At 46.5% G+C, this 26,218-nt stretch overlaps 1 protein-coding gene across 13 annotated transcripts in view; it reads right to left on the reverse strand.

Annotated features, from left to right (window-relative positions):
• DGKI (diacylglycerol kinase iota) overlaps nt 1–26,218 on the reverse strand; it is a 265,197-nt gene that overhangs the window by 144,978 nt on the left and 94,001 nt on the right. For all 13 annotated transcript variants that reach the window (XM_075602606.1, XM_075602603.1, XM_075602602.1 and 10 more), the window contains exons 2-5: nt 12,230–12,338; nt 8,161–8,256; nt 1,477–1,551; nt 490–546 (exon numbers count right to left, since the gene is read on the reverse strand). In XM_075602606.1, coding sequence (XP_075458721.1) covers nt 490–546; nt 1,477–1,551; nt 8,161–8,256; nt 12,230–12,338 — 337 coding nt within the window. The remainder of the gene's footprint in view (nt 1–489; nt 547–1,476; nt 1,552–8,160; nt 8,257–12,229; nt 12,339–26,218) is intronic.

Genomic DNA, 26,218 nt, shown 5'->3' on the forward strand with positions numbered 1-26,218 from the left:
CCCCGCCCCCCTTTAATATGCGCATCAATACAATCCTCACAATGATAAGTAATTAGCAAAGTTGCCGATCGATCAGTGAAGATTCGGCACAGGGGGTTCACTAAATGGCTGTCAGTGCAGCAGAAAAGGACCAAAGATGCAAAGTTCTGTGGGGCAGATCATGTGACCAGGCAGTCACTAGATACAATTGGTGCACTGCTAGAGAAAGGGCAGGGCTCAAAAAGGGGTGTGCCAGAGCCTGTTTCAGAAGAGGAGGGGGATGTGACTTTGTAAATGGTTGCTGCAGAAGCAAAAAATGCTTGTTACATTATAATACATTAAAAATGTCATTCCGAATTATTTTGTTTTTAAAATACTCCAAGTATTTTCTCATAGTACAGAACTTATTTAAAAAAAAAAAAACACTTGTAGGATATTTCTTGGTCTGCAGCTTTAATGGGACAATGTCAAAGTCCTTCCACGACACGGTCTGACGTCACACGCACTTACCTCCCTTGGCGACCGAGAAGTTCCATCGCGAAAAGTGGGCTTGCATCTAAAATTAATCTGCAGTTTACACAAGGAAAAGGAAAATTAGGGCATCTAATGACAATGCGAGCTGCCCGCAAACTGCAGGGGGGTTTAATGGTAACATGATCAGGGACGTGATACTGTGAAACCATCTTCCACTTGCCTGGGAAGATTTCACATCCTTTCACCTGAATAGCGTTTAAGGGGCGATGTCGCAAAGCAGTATCGCTTTTAAGAAGCCGGTGTTTTGATGTAGCAACCCATTCTTTGGTAATGTCAGAAAAAGCCTCTTCCACCTGCTACAGGTTATTAGAAGCCAGGAAATGACATCGCCTTATAGTTGGTGGATTTATTGACACAGGTTGAAGCGGGACAAGGTGTCGGAGGCTCACACTGTGACACCTCCCCTAATCTGTGCGCCCTGTAACCCATCATACTGACGCCCCAAATCACAAGCTGTCACATACATCGCAAAAACTGGAGAGAAGTGCTGGATATATCGACATATACAGAAGACCATTACGCTATTTGCGCCAATTCTGCTCCAAAATTGCCTTGGTACATAGCACCCTTTGTCTTCTTTAAAAAACAGCTTCATGGCATATTGACTGGGAAATCTAGCTTATTATGCTTATAAATACAATAAGCCACATAATAAAACCTGTTGGGCTTTTCACACAGTAACACTATTCTTTATAAGACCCTTCAGCCCGATCACTGCCACAGGGGCCTGAAACCCATTGCCAAGCAAAGGCAGCTAAGGTGTTATCCAATGCCCTCAACAACTAGGTTATTAGCAGGAGAGACGGTAAGTCGCTTGTAACAGCTCCAATTCTATTGTTTTAACTGGACCACCTTCCGAGGTTGACACAGAATGACTGAGCACCAATAACCCAAGTGACAATGGTCTTGGTCCCCCTAGGAAACATTTATTTTTGCTCTGGCCAGCAGATGGCGCCATCGTACCTTGTCCAGCTGTTCCATGCAGGCTGCGTGGACCACAATTTTGCACGCCGCACACTTTCTGCGCAGGGCGGATTTCTGGAAGAGTCATAAAGGAAGAGTTAAAGGGAGTATTCTTCCCCACGCAGGGTTATCTCTCAGAACGCCTGCCCCCTTCCTGCAGCAGCTATAGGAGAGACTCGATGCTCCTGTCACCAAATGATGCGTTTCGCTTTCTCTTTTTTTTTTTTAAAGAGCCAGTCCCCTCCTAGGGCCAAAGTGAACCAAGGACAGTGACATGTTTGAAATGTTAACGGTGGCAGAGTGATGCATTAACGCCTTCACTGCAAGAGGGCCCTGCCAAACCAGTCGTCAGGCAAGGAAGAGAAGGGGATTAACGCTAATTAGCACCTAAAAAACGAGAAACATAAGAGCCCCTATTGGCACTATTTGGGACAGACATTGAATGTCAATAGGGATCTTTATCCAATCACGTATGATAAGACAGCTTGCCAATTGTATGTGAAGGGGGATTGCTTGTCCAGAGATTGTCCCTTTGTTTTGTTAGGCTAATGATGGTTCAAGAAGATAATGGGGGAGAAACCCCCATCAATTACCAGGTAACATTCAAATAAACTGACCTGAAATAAATAGAAACTGATTCATTGATGCACAAAATGTTACGTAGGGAGAATTGAATCAAAGGGAAGTGTTTGCATTTAACCTTTTGAACGCCCGGAGCAGACGCAGAGGGAGCGCCACTTCCATAGAAGTGATCCCCCCCCGCCCCCTACCCCCTACAAAACGTACCCTGCATTTCATACGGTCACTGTAAGGGTTACATGTGCGACTACCTCTTTTAAGAGATAAGGATCCTTGTAACATTTAATCCCAGGGGTGCTCAACTCCAGCAGTCGAGACCCCCCCAAGAGGTCAGGTTTTTGGGATATCCCTGCTTCAGCACAGGTTGCTCAATCGGTTGCTCAGTCGAAGTCTGAACCAACTGTGCAGTCGCAGTCTTTGACTGAGCCACTGATTGCGCCACCTGTGCTGAAGCAGGGATAATCTGGAAACCTGACCTGTTGGGGGTTCTTGAGGACTGAAGTTGAGAGCCCCTGATTTAACCCATTTCCTGCCAGAAGGGGCTGCAACACATTGCACCGCAACCAAGAGGCTTACACAGCCAATGTATAAGTCACAGTCACAACAATCACCCGGTAAAGAAGAACTTAAAGGTGCCTCGCAGCCAAGTAGGGGTTAAAGCTCAACACTCTGCAAGTCCTCCCTGGCACTTAAGGGGTTATATTATGTGTGAAACGCAGCCATTTTCCCCAGCAGGGGAGAGCTTAAAACTCTGTACTCAGCAGTGTTAAGGGTTAAAGTGCAGCTCTCTCTGGTAGAGGAGGGGTTAAGCCAATACTTCGCTGCCAGGAGATTGACAAAGGGGGGGACAGACACATAGAGAAAGGGGGGGGGGGTTCAATAAGTGTGAAAGAGAGGGGTAGGCAGAACAAGTCATATGAATATATCCCACTATGAGGTTTTGTGGGGACACCAACCCCCAAATCTCTGGCATCTGTCTTTGTGCACCAAATACACAGCATTGCCTCTAAAGTGTTTCTGAGCGGGTCTCCCTGCAGCCAGCACTGAGGGGGGGGGGACACAGCAGGAGGTCACTGTCCACTGTAACAGTGCCCCTTCCCTTGGGGGAGAGTAGCAAGCTCACACACACTGATTCTTCTCCATGGCAACCCACGTTGCTATGGCAATCGCCGAAAAATCTGCAGCCCCATATTGGGGGCTAATGGCTCCATGCAGTTAATGCAGGGGAGTGAGCAGAGGGAGGGCTTCTGTAGAGGGGGAGAGACATGAGAAAGTCAAGGTTTGATGCTTCCCCAGGACTGTTACAATGTTTCTGCCCGGGTTATGAGCCCCTAGGAGTTGGGTTACCCTGGGGTTACACCATCTTAGGGAGAGGGATTCTGGAGAGCACGTTTTGTGTGCTACGAATCAAACTGTTTAAACTGCAGTTTTAGCATTAAATTGGCATGCAGGGCCAGGTTTACTAAACAGTGAAACACTTTACACCTCCAAAAACTTTACAAAGTAAATAGACAAGCATGTTTATTAAGACTAACGCCCACCAGAGGGCGCTATCATCTGAGGGCATGACTTGTGTACCTCACCAACACTCTGCAAGGGGTTAATGTGTAAAACATGGAGCATCACTCCAAACATTCTACATACTGTGATAGAGTCACTATCTGTGTGCTGGAATGTAGTGAGATACTGTATGTCTTCTTCCCAGCATGCAAGCAGTTAACCTCCTCTGGAGAGGCTTGTTGCCGGCGCAGCAAAAGAGCTAATCCGCCTAGTCTCCTGAGTGAGCAGAAGTGTTTTAAGGCAGACACAGAGCTGCATACACTGAGAGACAGCTTTCCCCAGAGAAGGGGGAAAGAGAGAGAGACTTCTCCCCAGCCTGGAGAAAGCTGTCTGGCACAGTCCCCTAAGCTTGCTGGACGTTGGTCGCCGAGCCTGCTGGGACGGCCTGGGTTGCACACCCAGGAAGCAAGGTTGTGTCTGCTGTGGAAGCCGGGCTGTCCTGTCCAGGACATTGGATCAAGAGAGATTTCCTGGACTCTCGTGGGAGGGATTCCCCTACAGCCCCAAAACAGATAAGGACTGTTAAATGTTCTTATTGGACATTTGTATTTGCAGTACATGTTTTGGGGTGGTAACCAGCTTAGCTAGCCACCCAGTTAGAAAGGGCTGGAGTGGTGTCGTTAGTCTCCTAAGAGGAGTAGGCGTTTATTTTATGATTTGTTTTGCCTTAAAGGGATGGTGTGACTATTATGTAGTTATTATTGTGCAGTAATAAAAAACCCTGTTCAACAAACACCAAGGTTTCCTGCCTTAATCTGCGACAAAAGACCCTGCAACATATACACACATACTTGTACACACACATACACATTTTGTTAGATGCTTATTCAGTAAAAAATAAATGAAAAGATAAACAATCTGTATGAAAACGTATAAGAGAATAGTACGAATGTGTTAAGAATTTTGAAGCACATAGAAAGTGTGTGTGTGTGTGTGTGTGTGTGTGTGTGTGTATACATACATGCATACATTCACACATACATACATACATGGCACTCACAGGTCTTACAAAGTAAAGAAAAAGTTTTATGCAAAAAATTATATATATATATATATATATATATATATATATATATATATATATATATATGACACAGATCCTTCAGTGTGCATAAACATACAGTAGGTACCACTGCTGTTCGTCTAGTGCTGCAGTGAGGTACTTCTAATCAATTCCTATGGAAGTCCCCTAACCTAACCTATATAGCATAGCACACACGGAAAATGTTCTGGTTATTAGGTACAACTGGTCTTACAGAAGCCCAAAACGTACTGCACCCATATGATTTTGGGTTAACCAACAAGAAGATGGTTAACTCTTCCACTGCCAGAAATTGGAAAAGCAGAGACTAACACATCAACCTCACATTGTTATAAAATACAGCATATATATCCTAGTCTCTTCTTCACCACAAAGGCCAGTAATACCCTGTGCTCAGCAATAGCCTGCAGATTCATTCCAGCACTCGTGAACACAGTCCTCTCCCTGCAGCCATGCGCATGTCTTCTTCAGCACCTCTCCCTGCAGCACTGCGCATGTCTTGTTTAGCACCTCTCCCTGCAGCCCTGCACATGCCTTGTTCAGCACCTCTCCCTGCAGCCCTGCGCATGACTTATTCAGCACCTCTCCCTGCAGCCCTGCACATGCCTTGTTCAGCACCTCTCCCTGCAGCGCTGCGCATGTTATGTTCAGCAGCTCTCCCTGCAGCCCTGCGCATGACTTATTCAGCACCTCTCGCTCCAGCCCTGCACATGTTATGTTCAGCACCTCTCCCTGCAGCCCTGCGCATGTCATGTTCAGCACCTCTCCCTGCAGCCCTGCGCATGCCTTGTTCAGCACCTCTCCCTGCAGCCATGCGCATGCCTTGTTCAGCACCTCTCCCTGCAGCCCTGCGCATGTCATGTTCAGCACCTCTCCCTGCAGCCCTGCACATGTCATGTTCAGCACCTCTCCCTGCAGCCCTGCGCATGTCTTGTTCAGCACCTCTCCCTGCAGCCCTGCACGTGTCATGTTCAGCACCTCTCCCTGCAGCCCTGCGCATGCCTTGTTTAGCACCTCTCCCTGCAGCCCTGCGCATGCCTTGTTCAGCACCTCTCCCTGCAGCCCTGCGCATGTCTTGTTCAGCACCTCTCCCTGCAGCCCTGCACATGTCTTTTTCAACACCTCTCCCTGCAGCCCTGCGCATGTCTTGTTTAGCAGCTCTCCCTGCAGCCCTGCGCATGTCTTGTTCAGCACCTCTCCCTGCAGCCCTGCACGTGTCATGTTCAGCACCTCTCCCTGCAGCCCTGCGCATGCCTTGTTTAGCACCTCTCCCTGCAGCCCTGCGCATGCCTTGTTCAGCACCTCTCCCTGCAGCCCTGCGCATGTCTTGTTCAGCACCTCTCCCTGCAGCCCTGCACATGTCTTTTTCAACACCTCTCCCTGCAGCCCTGCGCATGTCTTGTTTAGCAGCTCTCCCTGCAGCCCTGCGCATGCCTTGTTCAGCACCTCTCCCTGCAGCCATGCGCATGTTATGGCCAGCACCTCTCCCTGCGCATGCCTTGTTCAGCACCTCTCCATGCAGCCCTGCACATGTCTTGTTCAGCACCTCTCCCTGCAGCCCTGCGCATGCCTTGTTCAGCACCTCTCCCTGCAGCCCTGCGCATGTCTTGTTCAGAACCTCTTCGTGTAGCCTTGCACATGTCTTGTTCAGCACCTCTCCCTGCAGCCCTGCCCATGCCTTGTTCAGCACCTCTCCCTGCAGCCCTGCGCATATCTTGCTCAGCACCTCTCCCTGCACATGTCATGTTCAGCACCTCTCCCTGCAGCCCTGCGCATGTCTTGTTCAGCACCTCTCCCTGCAGCCCTGCGCATGTCATGTTCAGCACCTCTCCCTGCAGCCCTGTGCATGTCTTGTCCAGCACCTCTCCCTGCAGCCCTGCGCATGTCATGTTCAGCACCTCTCCCTGCAGCCCTGCGCATGCCTTGTTCAGCACCTCTCCCTGCAGCCCTGCGCATGCCTTGTTCAGCACCTCTCCCTGCAGCCCTGCGCATGTCTTATTCAGCACCTCTCCCTGCAGCCCTGCACATGTCTTTTTCAACACCTCTCCCTGCAGCCCTGCGCATGTCTTGTTTAGCAGCTCTCCTTGCAGCCCTGTGCATGCCTTGTTAAGCACCTCTCCCTGCAGCCCTGCACATGACTTGTTCAGCACCTCTCCCTGCAGCCCTGCACATGACTTGTTCAGCACCTCTCCCTGCAGCCCTGCCCATGCCTTGTTCAGCACCTCTCCCTGCAGCCCTGCGCATGTCATGTTCAGCACCTCTCCCTGCAGCCCTGCGCATGCCTTGTTCAGCACCTCTCCCTGCAGCCCTGCGCATGACTTGTTCAGCACCTCTCCCTGCAGCCCTGCGCATGACTTATTCAGCACCTCTCCCTGCAGCCCTGCACATGCCTTGTTCAGCACCTCTCCCTGCAGCCTTGCGCATGACTTGTTCAGCACCTCTCCCTTCAGCCCTGCGCATGACTTGTTCAGCACCTCTCCCTTCAGCCCTGCGCATGCCTTGTTCAGCACCTCACCCTGCGCATGTCTTGTTCAGCACCTCACCCTGCGCATGTCTTGTTCAGCACCTCGCCCTGCGCATGTCTTATTCAGCACCTCGCCCTGCGCATGTCTTGTTCAGCACCTCACCCTGCGCATGTCTTGTTCAGCCCCTCGCCCTGCGCATGTCTTGTTCAGCCCCTCGCCCTGCGCATGTCTTGTTCAGCACCTCACCCTGCGCATGTCTTGTTCAGCACCTCGCCCTGCGCATGTCTTGTTCAGCACCTCACCCTGCGCATGTCTTGTTCAGCACCTCGCCCTGCGCATGTCTTGTTCAGCACCTCGCCCTGCGCATGTCTTGTTCAGCACCTCGCCCTGCGCATGTCTTGTTCAGCACCTCACCCTGCGCATGTCTTGTTCAGCACCTCGCCCTGCGCATGTCTTGTTCAGCACCTCGCCCTGCGCATGTCTTGTTCAGCACCTCGCCCTGCGCATGTCTTGTTCAGCACCTCGCCCTGCGCATGTCTTGTTCAGCACCTCGCCCTGCGCATGTCTTGTTCAGCACCTCGCCCTGCGCATGTCTTGTTCAGCACCTCGCCCTGCGCATGTCTTGTTCAGCACCTCGCCCTGCGCATGTCTTGTTCAGCACCTCGCCCTGCGCATGTCTTGTTCAGCACCTCGCCCTGCGCATGTCTTGTTCAGCACCTCGCCCTGCGCATGTCTTGTTCAGCACCTCGCCCTGCGCATGTCTTGTTCAGCACCTCACCCTGCGCATGTCTTGTTCAGCACCTCACCCTGCGCATGTCTTGTTCAGCACCTCACCCTGCGCATGTCTTGTTCAGCACCTCGCCCTGCGCATGTCTTGTTCAGCACCTCGCCCTGCGCATGTCTTGTTCAGCACCTCGCCCTGCGCATGTCTTGTTCAGCACCTCGCCCTGCGCATGTCTTGTTCAGCACCTCGCCCTGCGCATGTCTTGTTCAGCACCTCTCCCTGTAGACAGGGATGGGCTCAGACAGGGTACTCACTGCGAATTTGACCTGGCAGTTCTCCTCTCCCAGGTAGCAAAGGTCTCCTGACACATTTGTTTCCTGCCACAGGTGCTCCCCGTTCACAGCGTTTTCCTGCATAGCAAAGAGTCAGATCGTTAACCCCATCCCTGCTAGACAGACCATCAATATGTTACAGGTGTATTGAGTGGGATCTCCTCCAGATATGAAGGGGTTCAAAATGAAAAGCCTTTAACCTACTTACTGCCAGGGCACTAATGCATCAGTCTTCATTAGTAAGGCACCTGCATATTAGCCCCAGTATGCCAGAGAGGCCAACATCTCATTGCTTTGTTCACTAGTCAGGACATGAATTGAGTGAGGTACAGTATGATTCAAGACAGAATTTAATTGTAAGGCATCGGGGAGCGCGTCCCCTGCGGTACACTCCCTCCTTACCTGATGTCTCGCACAACCCCGCTGTTCTTACAGCGCGTGCGCGCTCACGCAGGAGCTTCATAGACATCGCGGAGTCTGGATCCGCCCCCTGGTTACGGTGCGCGTCAGCTTGTGCACCATTCCCCAGCTGCGCGTCAACAATCCTCATCACACCCACCTGTCTCCTGCACCACCCCACCTATCTTTGCCTTGAGGCCGCACCGCTACCCGTCCCCTCTCTCTCATTGGTCCTGCTCTCCTATATATGCTCAGCTGTGCCACTTGCACTTCGGCTGAGCATAGTTCCAGTTAGCGCTGTTCTCCCACTTCCTGGTTCCTTGTCCTGCCTTGTCTTGTCTCCTGCTGCCTTGCTTTCAGATTGATCTCCTGTGTACCGACCCGGCATTGCTCTTGGACCCCGCACTTCTGGCTTACCGACCCTGGCTTACATCTGACCTTCCGCACCTCTCCAATCCTGACCACGGCTTACGGACTTCTACGCTCCTACTGGCTCCAACCCCTGACCACGGCTATGGACACAGACCATTCTACCGGCTCCTACCTCTGACCTCGGCAAGTATCAAGACTACTCTAATCTATCCAATCCTGACTCGGCTGCCTGACCATCCACTCTTCAGACGTGCCCCCGTGGCTGTGGGTGATGTTTATACCCATTCCGATCTCAGTACCGGGGCCCCACCTTGTTTGTGGTGAGCACAGCGTTACATTAATATAAGCAGTTTAAAAAGCACCTGATTGGATGTTGCTTTTATACCCTTTTTAAGTGGATATGCTGATGCCCAAGCGCCTTGATGGTTGGTCCTTCTACACCTGCTCTTCCTGCGTCTGCTATAGGAAGGGGGAGGGGAGTGTAACATCATCTTCATGGTATGGGGAAGAAGACTATTGAAGATAACAAAGGTTTAAAGCTTTATTTTATGGTTGGGACGAAGCAAATCATTGCACTCAAACAAGACGATGGATTAATAATAAAAGACTGTGCATTTATCATCAAGAGAGTTGAGGACTTCTACATTAAATTGTACACAAACATAGATAACACATAGCATAATGCAGCAGAGGGCAAGCGAGAAGAAACCACCAATGATGTTCTGTACCATGTGTCCTTGCAGAACAAGTGGCAAAAGCAACAAAATCCAAGAAGAAAGGGAAGGCTCCCGGGGAAGATAGAATTACAATTGAAATCTTGAAAGATGCTTGGGAAGAAGTAGAAAGAATCTTTGCAAAACTCTTTACATGCTGCTTGAAGAACAGGAAAATTCCAGACTAATGGAGTAATGCCATAGATATCCTCAGCCACAAGAAAAGAAACAAAGACCTCAAGAACTACAGATGGATCAGTCTGCTTCCAATCACCTCCAAAAATGTTATGAAGATACTCACTCATCAGCTACAACAGACCCTCTACTTTGTCCAGCCAAGAGAACAAGTGGGATTTTGCAATGTGTGCAACACAGTGGACCACATCCAAGTCATACAAGAAGTGATTGTCCGAAGTTATGAATATCGCCGAAGAATTCGTAGATTATGAAAAAACATTTGATTCTTTCTACACCTCAGTGGTCCTAGGTGCATTAAGAAAACAAAATATCAAAGAAACATACACTGATATTAATAAGAACATTTTCGAGAATTTACGAGAATGTCACATCAACCATTAGATTACATGAAGATACAAGCAAGATAAGGCTAAACAAGGGAGTGCGGCAGGGAGACGCGTGGTCACTAAAGCTTTTAACTGCATCCCTTGAAGAATTGTTAAAAACATTAGCTTGGGAAGAAAAAGGAATCAAACTCCATGGTGAATACTTGAGTCACCTACGATTTGCAGCTGACATTGATATTTTTGCCACAAGTCCAGAAGACTTCCAGCAACAAATTGGAGAAGTCACCGAAGCAAAGAAAGAATGTGGCCTGCATATGAATCTCAGCGAGACCAAAGTGATCAACAAATGTGTCACGTCTCCAAACATTCAAATAAATGGAATAGAACTAGAAGAAGTCAACTACTATGTCTACCTTGACCGGCAAGTAACAATGGATGGGAACATTTTGAACGCAATCTATATAAGAATGAAGATGGGATAGAGGCATTTGGAAGAAACAAGACAATCTTCCATGGGAACCTTCCCCTGCGCCTCAAGAAGGAAGTTTTCGCCAGTGTATCCTGCCCGTGCTCACGTATGGATGGGAAACTTGGATCCTAAATTCAAAGGTAATTCAGAAGCTTCAGACAACGCAAAGAAGTATGGAGAGATGCATGCTGGGTATTACCCGAAGAGACAGGAAAAATAATTAAACATAACAAACACAACAAACACAACAAAAGTCTGTGACTTCATCACAAGGGTGAAGAAATTAAAATGGCAGCGGGCCGGACATATCGCAAGAAGAAATGACCATTGTTGGACAAAGATGGATCTCGACTGGATTCCAAGAGAGTTTAAAAGACCAAGACGACGACCAAATGTAACATGGGAGGATGAAATTAGAAAAATGGTTGTAGCAACGTGGAGGAGAGAGGCTGCAACCGCAAGGCCTGGAAGATCATTGGGGAGGCTTCATCCAGCAGTGGGTCAGCAAGGGCTGAAGATGATGATGATGATGATGATGATGATGATACACAGCTACTCAGAGCTAAAAAATGAGTCTAAAATGAACAGCCAATCAGAAGGAATGTTCTTATTAATCTGCGTAGGAGAAGAACAGCCTCTGGGGAGGAAAGTGGAGCACTGCGCAGGGCTAAAGTACAGGAACCAGCACACCATAGGTTAAAAACGACTTTATTAAGCGACTAGGGGAGACACCAACAGTGGAGCAACCACCCACTCTGACGCGTTTCGGGCTAGGCCCTTTGTCAAAGAGTATAACCCCAATATAAAAAACACACATTTCTATACACAATTTACCTAATAGATCGCGTCCTTAATTTACACAATTATGTATGTGATGATGATGATGATGATGATGATGATGATGATGATGATGATGATGATACACAGCTACTCAGAGCTAAAAAATGGGTCTAAAATGAACAGCCAATCAGAAGGAATGTTCTTATTAATCTGCGTAGGTTACCTTCATTTCTGTTTCCAAGAAGACCTCATAACATTTAAAAGCACTCACCATGTTACTCTTCCTGTGCATTTTACAACGTTTGATTACCAATTTTGACATATATATATATAAAAGCTTTTACAAATGGCCATAGGAAAAACCCATCTACGCTACAAACAAATGCAGCAAAATATATGATGCATTGGAAAGCAGATCTGACAACATCTGAGGCAAAACCCAATGGTAGCCATCTTCAATAAGTCCAGAAATTATTTATTTAAACTACAAAAGGGTAATGAAGGATATGATCACGGTCATAGCATATGTCACGTCATATATATTTACGTGTGTAGACATGTGTACACACGTATCACACACAGACTGGTAAATAAGACACTTTAGGATGAGAGCTTGGCCTTGTGTCCACGTGCACATTTAGAGCTGAGATCAGTGGTTCCCAAAAACGTTAGTGGTGATCCCCAAACACCTCTCCAAACACCCTCCTAACCATTATTAATACCGACTCGGTGAGGGATAAGGGAACGGTGTAGAAACCCTGGCATAGATAGTAAGTGAGAGGAGCTAACGTTACCGTCCAATCCAAGCTTGTTCGAGGCTCTTTCATGGGTCCGTTGGAAATGGCAAGGTTGGGGCAGTTTACGGGAGCCAGGTGCTGCAGTCCGGAGCGGGAAATCGCCTTCCTGGAGTGGGAGACACAGGAGAGAGGAACACATCACCAGGCCGCACACGGCTTTGTTTTATTGGTAGAAGGAATCTCTGGCACCTTGCACAGCAAAGTGATAAAGGTTATTTTCATTATCATTGGTGCCAACTTTTAAAGAGCTGCACCCTCCTAGAATCAAACTGAACTAATGATAGTGGTGTGTTTAACGGGGCAGGTTAATGTAGCCGGTCCAAAAAACATTTGTATTTTTAAACACGTTGCCCATTTAGTTGGCTTCCTTGGAAATAATCAATCCCTATTTAAAGGAACGGTTTTAAACAGTCTGGGAAATATGAATATGTGTTGCTTGTTGGATTCAAGCATATCAGCTGCTTGTGTTTGACGACTGACGGCTTGGTAATTAGCTGGTACACAAAGGAACAGAGCTAAGCTAACAATCTGGATGACTAATATTCTTTTGGTGATAACATTATTTGCCAAACATTATAAAACCATCCAGATCGTTTGTTTACCACAAACATGTTAAAAGTGAAAACAATGATTGTAAAATACCTGTTTCCAAACAGCTATCTCCTCTGTCCAAAAGAGCGGTGATTCTTAGGGCGGACGGGGTTACGCTTATGGAGAGATTGTCTCCCTTTCTAAATCAATCACCTAAAAGGCCCTGCGGAATCTGAGACCTGTGCATCCATAAGTAGGAATAATAGCCTACGATACCTGTCTAGTCGTGCAGAAACTTCTCTGTGAGATCTATATCGCTGTTACTATTTACATACATGTTTGGCAATGTGTAGGTGGGTGCAGTACCCCTGTTCCCCTCCCCCTCCCCCCATTTTGCTTCCTGTATCCATCCCTTTAAAACTGTCAATGAAATCTAAACCTATTCCAGCTTCAAAGTGCAATGCCAGTCTAGGCAGCGCTTCTAGTGCCGGCGACGCGACCGCCGCGTCAAAACAAACGCATTGTCACCGTCGTCGGCGCTTATAGTGCATGCGACGGAGCGATAGTGCTACCAAAAATCCGGTAGTCACTGATATTTGATTTTTTTTCGGCGACGGTCTCCCCTTGCGGCCAATCAGGAGCTTCTCCGTGCCTCTGCCCTCCCCCTTTTGTGACGTCACTGGCCTTGTAGCCAGCGACGTCGCCTGAACTTAAAATATAACTTTCGCAATGGCGACGGGTGACGTCATCGGTCGCCGTCGCCGGCACTATAAGCGCGGCCTAACCAACCTTGCACTGATGAGACCCAACAGGTCAAAAGCTGTCTGTGAGTAGGTTGAGTGACTCTGCACTTCTTTCACTCAGGCTGTGCTGGAAAGCTGTGTAATGCGGCAGGTATAAGCTTATAGGGTTCCATGTTTAAAATGGATTTCAAGCAAAAGGTGACACGGTGCGCTCATTTGCATGCCATTTCCCAGAATCCCTGGCTGCAGTGGAAGCACTGTATGCCAAGAGATAATGGGGAAAGGCGGGTCTGCAGACCTGTCCGAGACATGTGAAGGCGCTCACAAGTGATATCTTTATTTGTAATAAAATGTGAGTGATTAGAGTGAGCCACCCCAGGGGCACTTACACCATACTTCATCGGCCTCGTTTTTAAGGGGCAGTACACGATCGGCACTCTTTTCAAGTACCACACTGAAGGGGTTGTTTTGGGGGACGCAGAAGTGCCAGGGGGTCCGTGGCCCGACCCTCCGGCGCTGAAAGGGTTACGTGTGTTTTTTTCTTTGTTTTGCTGGGAAGCGCTTTCATCATTATCTAGCTCTGAACGTTCCCATGATAATCAAACGGGTATCGCCATCATTATCTCGTTCCTGATAAGAGTGTGGGTCGTACATCCGGTAGACAAATCTTACCATTTTTGCTTGCTCTCTTCTCTGTTTTGGGAGGAGTTATGATGTCAGGATTAACGCCTACAGAGAACAATATGGGTAACCCTCAAAGGTATCTGACGAGATCTAGTTTGAACATTTATGTTAATAAATCAAACTTTCCCTTTCAGGGGGATTAAAGGGATCTGGGTCTCCCTACGGAAGCCAGTGACACCGGAGTTCTTGGCCACGCGGACATGCCGAAAGATAAAATATTATACTTGTCCGAATCTGCCACATTTCCCCAGTAACCCAGGGGTTCCCATCTCCAGTCCTCAAGAACCCCCAAAAGGTCAGGTTTTGAGGATACGCCAGCTTCAGCACAGGTCGAAGACTGAGCCACTGTGCTGAAGCATTGACTGATTGAGCCACCTGTGCTGAAGCATTGACTGATTGAGCCACCTGTGCTGAAGCAGGGACTGATTGAGCCACCTGTGCTGAAGAAGGGATATCCTGAAAACCTGACCCGCTGGGGGTTCTTGAGGACTGGAGTTGAGAACCCCCGCATTAACCCCTTCCTTGCTATAGCAGTCAGCGAAGCATTGTTCTGTTGTTGGTGGCTGCTGGGTTGGCCTTTAGTTCACGTTGGTCCTTATATTCCTCCAATTTAACTATTACAACAAATATCCAAAATGTTATAGGCACAGTGCCAAGTAGCAGGTCAGGTAAATACATAGACAACTTATTCTTGTGTAATTGGCTTCCCCAGAAAGATTTGAAAGTATTGAATCGGACTGTCCTATATTTATTCACTCTAACCAGTAATAAATAAGAGTTATTACTGCGCATGTATGGGTATAGCGGTATTACCTCTCTGGACATAGTGACCTGACCGGCTTGGGGGGGCCATGGGATTTCCCTGAGCAGGGAGAGCAGGGCTAGTGCTAGAGGGCTGGGCAGCTTCCTCCATCCTGATTGCCTGCTGCTGGGTAATGCAGCCAATCAGGAGGAGGTGTCAGGAACCTGGGGGTGTGGTCAAGGAGAGGAGGAAACAGCATGGAGAGGAGAAGTGAGAGGGTGTGCGTGTGTATATGTCTGTCTGTGTCTCGTGAGCGCGTCACACCTTTCACCATTGTGTCCAGTATTTTTGGAGAAGCCACATGGCAGACCTAGCTACGTCTTTTATCTTATATCTTGTGGGAAATGAGCATGTCGAGTTCTCCCGGAACACGGGATTCAGCGTATCAGCTACTTCTGTTTAACTGTTTAATTAATAACGCCCTCCCAATTACTTTGCAAAAAAAGAACTACTTACCCATGGCTTTAAGGGCTGACAAGGTGTCAGCAGCAAAAGACATTAGATACAGATTGTAAAAACTCTCCCAAGCATTTAATCCCTATGGGATCGCAAAACAAATATTAAAATACATATACTTGTCCATTGGTTAACATTTAGTCTATTAAACGTGTCCTTTTCCTCACTTCACAGGCGAGATGGTCCCTACAACGCACTTTATTTTTACTTTAAGAGATCTCTTCGTGCCCTTTCCAAAGCTGTTTTTCATTTTTAAATCTGCTTCGTTCTAGAGATCTTAAGCATTTGAAACGGGAAGTGATTGGGAGGTTCCAATGAAGTTTTACCCAGAGCTAGGGAGACCAGATTTGTCCCAGGACAAACTGGGACAAATTTGGGGCATGCGCGGCGGGGGAGCGCACATGCGCACGAGCGGCTGACAAAGTGCCGGCCGCGCATGCGTGATGGGTGCTTGCCGTTTGCGCGTGTGCGATCGGCACGTGCCAGCAACTCGTGCGCATGCGCGGACGGAAAGCGCCAATAAAAACCGGGACAGTTGCCACACAAATTTGGGACCCGGGACAAAGTCTGAAAAAGAGAACGGGACTGTCCCAGCTAAACCGGGACGTCTGGTCACCCTACCCAGAGTCCTTTGCAGTCTAAAGGTTACCATGGTAACATCCGAAGATAGAGAGTAAAACAAAGATGGGTTTTTTTTAACACTGGAAAAACAAACATTTAAAAAAAAAGAGCAGGACTTGCTAAAATAATCTGAATTAAACTCATGTGGACTTCTTGGGGGAGGGATGGGGCGGGGGGGGGGGGATTTGCATTGTTGCTTTAAAACCGGCCTGTGCTACCGTATATTCAGCACATCGTAATTGTACTATCTACTAAATGCAATGATACTACTATAGAAAAACAAGCAATGTATGATTTCCTGCACGGACTCAAACAGCTGAACTGGTGTTAACCCTGATGAGTCATCCCTGTATTACCCTGGTTCTCTCCGCTGGGATGTAGCTATATATAGATCTATGTAGTAGATATCTGTTAGAAGCCTCTCTTCCCAAGCATTTTTGGGGGAATACACAAAAAAAACGAGGCACTCTCAAAAACACATTCTCTAAGCCAGGAGCGGCCAACTCCAGTTCTCAAGGGCCACCAACAGGTCAGGTTTTCAGGATATCGCTGCTTCAGCACAGGTGAGTCCTAGCTACAGCACAGGTGGCTCAATCAGTCCCTGCCTCAGCACAAGTGGCTCAATCAGTCCCTGCTTCAGCACAGGTAGCTCAATCAGAGGCTCAGTCTGATTGAGCCACCTGTGCTGAAGCTGGGATATCCTGAAAACCTGACCTGTTGGTGGCCCTTGAAGACTGGAGTTGGCCACCATGTTGGCCCGTAAAAAAAAAAAACAGACCAGAAATAAGAATGATCTTTATTTGCTTTAAACTGATGTTATCCGGGCCGATTATTCTCCGCCTGTCCTGCCTGGCGACGCGGCCGCTCACTCTATGCCACACTTCTTTATGTCAGAACCGGTTTAATGACTCCTGTTTACATTTTGTTTTAACTCTCTATGGCTTAAAAAAAAAAACCATCTCATTCTCTGCAAACAAAATTACTTGGATTGATATTCTTCATTTTTGCCATCTATGTCACTTTGTTTCGGATTAAATTGATTCACGTTTTGGCCACAGGGTGTCATGACATATATTGGCCACAGGGTGTCATGACATATATTGGCCACAGGGTGTCATGACATATATTGGCCACAGGGTGTCATGGCACCCTGGCTGAAAATCACTGTTATAGGATTATGAGCCATATTGACTAAGCTGCGCTACTCCATAAAACCTCACCCCGGGCCGGAGAAACACATTACGGCCCATAAAAAGTGACCTAGAGTGTCTGGTATAGCCCCCTATAGCACGTGCATTTCAGGTCCCTCTGGCGCTGAGGGAGTTAAAGCTCTAAAACCTGGAGTGCATTGCTGATCCCGCCAGCAGAAGGAGGGTTAAGGTCGGCCGCTCTCGGGAGCTTGATGGGTTTATGGGGTATCAGGTCATGTTGCAGAGATTAACGCAATCCTTAAATCTTAAACAAGAAAAGAATATTACATTCCCAGCCTGGTGCTATTAGAGGAGTAGAATACCCCCCCCCCCCTCCCCCGCCCCTTCTGTCCGCGGGGATAGAGAACTGTTATTTTAATTGGGATGTCCTTGTTATACAGCCCTACACACAATGTTAACCAGGGGTCTCCAAATGTAGTCCTCAAGGGCCACCAACAGGCCAGGTTTTATGGATATGCCTGCTTCAGCACAGGCGGCTCAATCAGTCTTTGGCTGAGCCACTGATTCAGCTGCCTGTGCTGAAGCAGGAATATCCATAAAACCTGGCCTGTTGGTGGCACTTGAGGACTAAAGTTTGAGACCCCGGATGTAAACATTCTCACACAACGCTTCACACTATAACCTTGGTGTGATTCATTGTGTTGTCACTGAACACTGGGTGTTATTTACCTGAACACTGGGTGTTATTTACCCGAACACTGGGTGTTATTTACCCGAACACTGGGTGTTATTTACCTGAACACTGGGTGTTATTTACCTAAACACTGGGTGTTATTTACCCGAACACTGGGTGTTATTTACCCGAACACTGGGTGTTATTTACCTGAACACTGGGTGTTATTTACCTAAACACTGGGTGTTATTTACCCGAACACTGGGTGTTATTTACCCGAACACTGGGTGTTATTTACCTGAACACTGGGCGTTATTTACCCGAACACTGGGTGTTATTTACCTGAACACTGGGTGTTATTTACCTGAACACTGGGTGTTATTTACCTGACCACTTGGTGTTATTTACCCGAACACTGGGTGTTATTTACCTGAACACTGGGTGTTATTTACCCGAACACTGGGTGTTATTTACCTGACCACTTGGTGTTATTTACCCGAACACTGGGGGTTATTTACCTGAACACTGGGTGTTATTTACCTGAACACTGGGTGTTATTTACCTGAACACTGGGTGTTATTTACCCGAACACTGGGCGTTATTTACCTGAACACTGGGTGTTATTTACCCGAACACTGGGTGTTATTTACCTGAACACTGGGTGTTATTTACCCGAACACTGGGTGTTATTTACCTGAACACTGGGTGTTATTTACCCGAACACTGGGTGTTATTTACCTGAACACTGGGTGTTATTTACCCGAACACTGGGTGTTATTTACCTGAATACTGGGTGTTATTTACCTGAACACTGGGTGTTATTTACCTGAACACTGGGTGTTATTTACCCGAACACTGGGTGTTATTTACCTGAACACTGGGCGTTATTTACCTGAACACTGGGCGTTATTTACCTGAACACTGGGTGTTATTTACCTGAACACTGGGTGTTATTTACCTGAACACTGGGTGTTATTTACCTGAACACTGGGTGTTATTTACCTGAATACTGGGCGTTATTTACCTGAACACTGGGTGTTATTTACCTGAATACTGGGCGTTATTTACCTGAACACTGGGCGTTATTTACCTGAACACTGGGTGTTATTTACCTGAACACTGGGTGTTATTTACCCGAATACTGGGCGTTATTTACCTGAACACTGGGTGTTATTTATCCGAACACTGGGTGTTATTTACCTGAACACTGGGTGTTATTTACCTGAACACTGGGTGTTATTTACCCGAATACTGGGCGTTATTTACCTGAACACTGGGTGTTATTTATCCGAACACTGGGCGTTATTTACCTGAACACTGGGCGTTATTTACCTGAACACTGGGTGTTATTTACCCGAATACTGGGCGTTATTTACCTGAACACTGGGTGTTATTTACCCGAACACTGGGTGTTATTTACCTGAACACTGGGCGTTATTTACCTGAACACTGGGCGTTATTTACCTGAACACTGGGTGTTATTTACCTGAACACTGGGTGTTATTTAGCTGAACACTGGGTGTTATTTACCTGAACACTGGGTGTTATTTACCTGAACACTGGGTGTTATTTACCCGAACACTGGGTGTTATTTACCTGAACACTGGGCGTTATTTACCTGAACACTGGGCGTTATTTACCTGAACACTGGGTGTTATTTACCTGAACACTGGGTGTTATTTACCTGAACACTGGGCGTTATTTACCTGAATACTGAGTGTTATTTACCTGAACACTGGGTGTTATTTACCCGAACACTGGGTGTTATTTACCCGAACACTGGGTGTTATTTACCTGAACACTGGGTGTTATTTACCTGAACACTGGGTGTTATTTACCCGAATACTGGGCGTTATTTACCTGAACACTGGGTGTTATTTACCTGAACACTGGGTGTTATTTACCTGAACACTGGGTGTTATTTACCTGAACACTGGGCGTTATTTACCTGAACACTGGGCGTTATTTACCTGAACACTGGGCGTTATTTACCTGAACACTGGGTGTTATTTACCTGAACACTGGGTGTTATTTACCTGAACACTGGGCGTTATTTACCTGAACACTGGGTGTTATTTACCCGAACACTGGGCGTTATTTATCCGAACACTGGGTGTTATTTATCCGAACACTGGGTGTTATTTACCTGAACACTGGGTGTTATTTACCCGAACACTGGGTGTTATTTACCCGAACACTGGGCGTTATTTACCCGAACACTGGGCGTTATTTACCCGAACACTGGGCGTTATTTACCTGAACACTGGGCGTTATTTACCTGAACACTGGGTGTTATTTACCTGAACACTGGGTGTTATTTACCTGAACACTGGGTGTTATTTAGCTGAACACTGGGTGTTATTTACCCGAACACTGGGTGTTATTTACCTGAACACTGGGTGTTATTTACCCGAACACTGGGTGTTATTTACCCGAACACTGGGTGTTATTTACCTGAACACTGGGTGTTATTTACCTGAACACTGGGTGTTATTTACCTGAACACTGGGCGTTATTTACCCGAACACTCGGTGTTATTTACCTGAACACTGGGTGTTATTTACCCGAACACTGGGTGTTATTTACCTGAACACTGGGTGTTATTTACCTGAACACTGGGTGTTATTTACCTGAACACTGGGTGTTATTTACCCGAACACTGGGTGTTATTTACCTGAACACTGGGTGTTATTTACCTGAACACTGGGTGTTATTTACCCGAACACTGGGTGTTATTTACCTGAACACTGGGTGTTATTTACCCAAACACTGGGTGTTATTTACCTGAACACTGGGTGTTATTTACCTGAACACTGGGTGTTATTCACCTGAACACTGGGTGTTATTTACCCAAACACTGGGTGTTATTTAGCTGAACACTGGGTGTTATTTACCTGAACACTGGGTGTTATTCACCTGAACACTGGGTGTTATTTAGCTGAACACTGGGTGTTATTTAGCTGAACACTGGGTGTTATTTACCCGAACACTGGGTGTTATTTACCTGAACACTGGGTGTTATTTACCTGAACACTGGGTGTTATTTACCTGAACACTGGGTGTTATTTACCCGAACACTGGGTGTTATTTACCCGAATACTGGGTGTTATTTACCTGAACACTGGGTGTTATTTACCTGAACACTGGGTGTTATTTACCTGAACACTGGGTGTTATTTACCTGAACACTGGGCGTTATTTACCCGAACACTGGGTGTTATTTACCCGAACACTGGGTTTTATTTACCTGAACACTGGGTCTTATTTACCCGAACACTGAGTGTTATTTACCTGAACACTGGGTGTTATTTACCTGAACACTGGGCGTTATTTACCCGAACACTGGGTGTTATTTACCTGAACACTGGGTGTTATTTACCCGAACACTGGGTTTTATTTACCTGAACACTGGGCGTTATTTACCCGAACACTGGGCGTTATTTACCCGAACACTGGGTGTTATTTACCTGAACACTGGGCGTTATTTACCTGAACACTGGGTGTTATTTACCTGAACACTGGGTGTTATTTATCCGAACACTGGGTGTTATTTACCCGAACACTGGGTGTTATTTACCCGAACACTGGGTGTTATTTACCCGAACACTGGGTGTTATTTACCCGAACACTGGGTGTTATTTACCCGAACACTGGGCGTTATTTACCCGAACACTGGGCGTTATTTACCCGAACACTGGGTGTTATTTACCCGAACACTGGGCGTTATTTACCTGAACACTGGGTGTTATTTACCTGAACACTGGGTGTTATTTACCCGAACACTGGGTGTTATTTACCTGAACACTGGGTGTTATTTACCCGAACACTGGGCGTTATTTACCTGAACACTGGGTGTTATTTACCCGAACACTGGGTGTTATTTACCTGAACACTGGGTGTTATTTACCCGAACACTGGGTGTTATTTACCCGAATACTGGGTGTTATTTACCCGAACACTGGGTGTTATTTACCTGAACACTGGGTGTTATTTACCTGAACACTGGGTGTTATTTATCCGAACACTAGGTGTTATTTATCCGAACACTGGGTGTTATTTACCCGAACACTGGGTGTTATTTACCTGAACACTGGGTGTTATTTATCCGAACACTGGGTGTTATTTACCCGAACACTGGGTGTTATTTACCTGAACACTGGGTGTTATTTACCTGAACACTGGGTGTTATTTACCCGAACACTGGGTGTTATTTACCCGAACACTGGGCGTTATTTACCCGAACACTGGGCGTTATTTACCTGAACACTGGGCGTTATTTACCTGAACACTGGGTGTTATTTACCTGAACACTGGGTGTTATTTACCTGAACACTGGGTGTTATTTAGCTGAACACTGGGTGTTATTTACCCGAACACTGGGTGTTATTTACCCGAACACTGGGTGTTATTTACCTGAACACTGGGTGTTATTTATCCGAACACTGGGTGTTATTTACCCGAACACTGGGTGTTATTTACCCGAACACTGGGTGTTATTTACCCGAACACTGGGTGTTATTTACCCGAACACTGGGTGTTATTTACCCGAACACTGGGTGTTATTTACCGGAACACTGGGTGTTATTTACCCGAACACTGGGCTTTATTTACCCGAACACTGGGTGTTATTTACCCGAACACTGGGCGTTATTTACCCGAACACTGGGTGTTATTTACCCGAACACTGGGTTTTATTTACCTGAACACTGGGTGTTATTTACCCGAACACTGAGTGTTATTTACCTGAACACTGGGTGTTATTTACCTGAACACTGGGTGTTATTTACCTGAACACTGGGTGTTATTTACCTGAACACTGGGTGTTATTTATCCGAACACTGGGTGTTATTTACCCGAACACTGGGTGTTATTTACCCGAACACTGGGTGTTATTTACCCGAACACTGGGTGTTATTTACCCGAACACTGGGTGTTATTTACCCGAACACTGGGCGTTATTTACCCGAACACTGGGCGTTATTTACCCGAACACTGGGCGTTATTTACCCGAACACTGGGCGTTATTTACCCGAACACTGGGTGTTATTTACCTGAACACTGGGTGTTATTTACCCGAACACTGGGTGTTATTTACCTGAACACTGGGTGTTATTTACCCGAACACTGGGCGTTATTTACCTGAACACTGGGTGTTATTTACCCGAACACTGGGTGTTATTTACCTGAACACTGGGTGTTATTTACCCGAACACTGGGTGTTATTTACCCGAATACTGGGTGTTATTTACCCGAACACTGGGTGTTATTTACCTGAACACTGGGTGTTATTTACCTGAACACTGGGCGTTATTTACCTGAACACTGGGTGTTATTTATACGAACACTGGGTGTTATTTATCCGAACACTGGGTGTTATTTACCCGAACACTGGGTGTTATTTACCTGAACACTGGGTGTTATTTATCCGAACACTGGGTGTTATTTACCCGAACACTGGGTGTTATTTACCTGAACACTGGGTGTTATTTACCTGAACACTGGGTGTTATTTACCCGAACACTGGGTGTTATTTACCCAAACACTGGGCGTTATTTACCCGAACACTGGGCGTTATTTACCTGAACACTGGGCGTTATTTACCTGAACACTGGGTGTTATTTAGCTGAACACTGGGTGTTATTTACCCGAACACTGGGTGTTATTTACCCGAACACTGGGTGTTATTTACCCGAACACTGGGTGTTATTTATCCGAACACTGGGTGTTATTTACCCGAACACTGGGTGTTATTTACCCGAACACTGGGTGTTATTTACCCGAACACTGGGTGTTATTTACCCGAACACTGGGTGTTATTTACCCGAACACTGGGTGTTATTTACCGGAACACTGGGTGTTATTTACCCGAACACTGGGCTTTATTTACCCGAACACTGGGTGTTATTTACCCGAACACTGGGTGTTATTTATCCGAACACTGGGTGTTATTTACCCGAACACTGGGTGTTATTTACCCGAACACTGGGTGTTATTTACCTGAACACTGGGTGTTATTTATCCGAACACTGGGTGTTATTTACCCGAACACTGGGTGTTATTTACCCGAACACTGGGTGTTATTTACCCGAACACTGGGTGTTATTTACCCGAACACTGGCTGTTATTTACCCGAACACTGGCTGTTATTTACCCGAACACTGGGTGTTATTTACCTGAACACTGGGCGTTATTTACCCGAACACTGGGTGTTATTTACCCGAACACTGGGCGTTATTTACCTGAACACTGGGGGTTATTTACCCGAACACTGGGTGTTATTTACCCGAACACTGGGTGTTATTTACCCGAACACTGGGCGTTATTTACTTGAACACTGGGGGTTATTTACCTGAACACTGGGGGTTATTTACCCGAACACTGGGTGTTATTTACCCGAACACTGGGGGTTATTTACCCGAACACTGGGCGTTATTTACCTGAACACTGGGTGTTATTTACCCGAACACTGGGCGTTATTTACCCGAACACTGGGCGTTATTTACCCGAACACTGGGTGTTATTTACCCGAACACTGGGCGTTATTTACCCGAACACTGGGTGTTATTTATCCGAACACTGGGTGTTATTTACCTGAACACTGGGTGTTATTTACCCAAACACTGGGTGTTATTTACCCGAACACTGGGTGTTATTTACCCGATCACTGGGTGTTATTTACCCGAACACTGGGTGTTATTTACCTGAACACTGGGTGTTATTTACCTGAACACTGGGTGTTATTTACCTGAACACTGGGTGTTATTTACCTGAACACTGGGTGTTATTTACCCGAACACTGGGGGTTATTTATCCGAACACTGGGTGTTATTTACCTGAACACTGGGTGTTATTTATCCGAACACTGGGTGTTATTTACCCGAACACTGGGTGTTATTTACCTGAACACTGGGTGTTATTTACCTGAACACTGGGTGTTATTTACCCGAACACTGGGGGTTATTTATCCGAACACTGGGTGTTATTTACCTGAACACTGGGTGTTATTTATCCGAACACTGGGTGTTATTTACCCGAACACTGGGTGTTATTTACCCGAACACTGGGTGTTATTTACCTGAACACTGGGTGTTATTTACCTGAACACTGGGTGTTATTTACCTGAACACTGGGTGTTATTTATCCGAACACTGGGTGTTATTTACCTGAACACTGGGTGTTATTTACCTGAACACTGGGTGTTATTTACCCGAACACTGGGTGTTATTTACCCGAACACTGGGTGTTATTTACCTGAACACTGGGTGTTATTTACCTGAACACTGGGTGTTATTTACCCGAACACTGGGTGTTATTTACCTGAACACTGGGTGTTATTTACCCAAACACTGGGTGTTATTTACCTGAACACTGGGTGTTATTTATCCGAACACTGGGTGTTATTTACCCAAACACTGGGTGTTATTTACCTGAACACTGGGTGTTATTTATCCGAACACTGGGTGTTATTTACCTGAACACTGGATGTTATTTACCTGAACACTGGGTGTTATTTACCTGAACACTGGGTGTTATTTACCCGAACACTGGGTGTTATTTACCCGAACACTGGGTGTTATTTACCTGAACACTGGGTGTTATTTACCTGAACACTGGGTGTTATTTACCTGAACACTGGGTGTTATTTATCCGAACACTGGGCGTTATTTACCCGAACACTGGGTGTTATTTACCTGAACACTGGGTGTTATTTACCTGAACACTGGGTGTTATTTACCCGAACACTGGGTGTTATTTACCCGAACACTGGGTGTTATTTACCCGAACACTGGGTGTTATTTACCCGAACACTGGGCGTTATTTACCCGAACACTGGGTGTTATTTACCTGAACACTGGGCGTTATTTACCTGAACACTGGGCGTTATTTACCTGAACACTGGGTGTTATTTACCTGAACACTGGGTGTTATTTACCCAAACACTAGGTGTTATTTAGCTGAACACTGGGCGTTATTTACCTGAACACTGGGTGTTATTTACCCGAACACTGGGTGTTATTTACCTGAACACTGGGTGTTATTTACCTGAACACTGGGTGTTATTTACCCGAACACTGGGCGTTATTTACCTGAACACTGGGTGTTATTTACCTGAACACTGGGCATTATTTACCTGAACACTGGGTGTTATTTACCTGAACACTGGGTGTTATTTACCCAAACACTAGGTGTTATTTAGCTGAACACTGGGCGTTATTTACCTGAACACTGGGTGTTATTTACCTGAACACTGGGTGTTATTTACCCAAACACTGGGTGTTATTTACCTGAACACTGGGCGTTATTTACCTGAACACTGGGTGTTATT

This window comes from Ascaphus truei, chromosome 5 (assembly GCF_040206685.1).
Source record: "Ascaphus truei isolate aAscTru1 chromosome 5, aAscTru1.hap1, whole genome shotgun sequence".
Taxonomy (NCBI): Eukaryota; Metazoa; Chordata; class Amphibia; order Anura; family Ascaphidae; genus Ascaphus; species Ascaphus truei.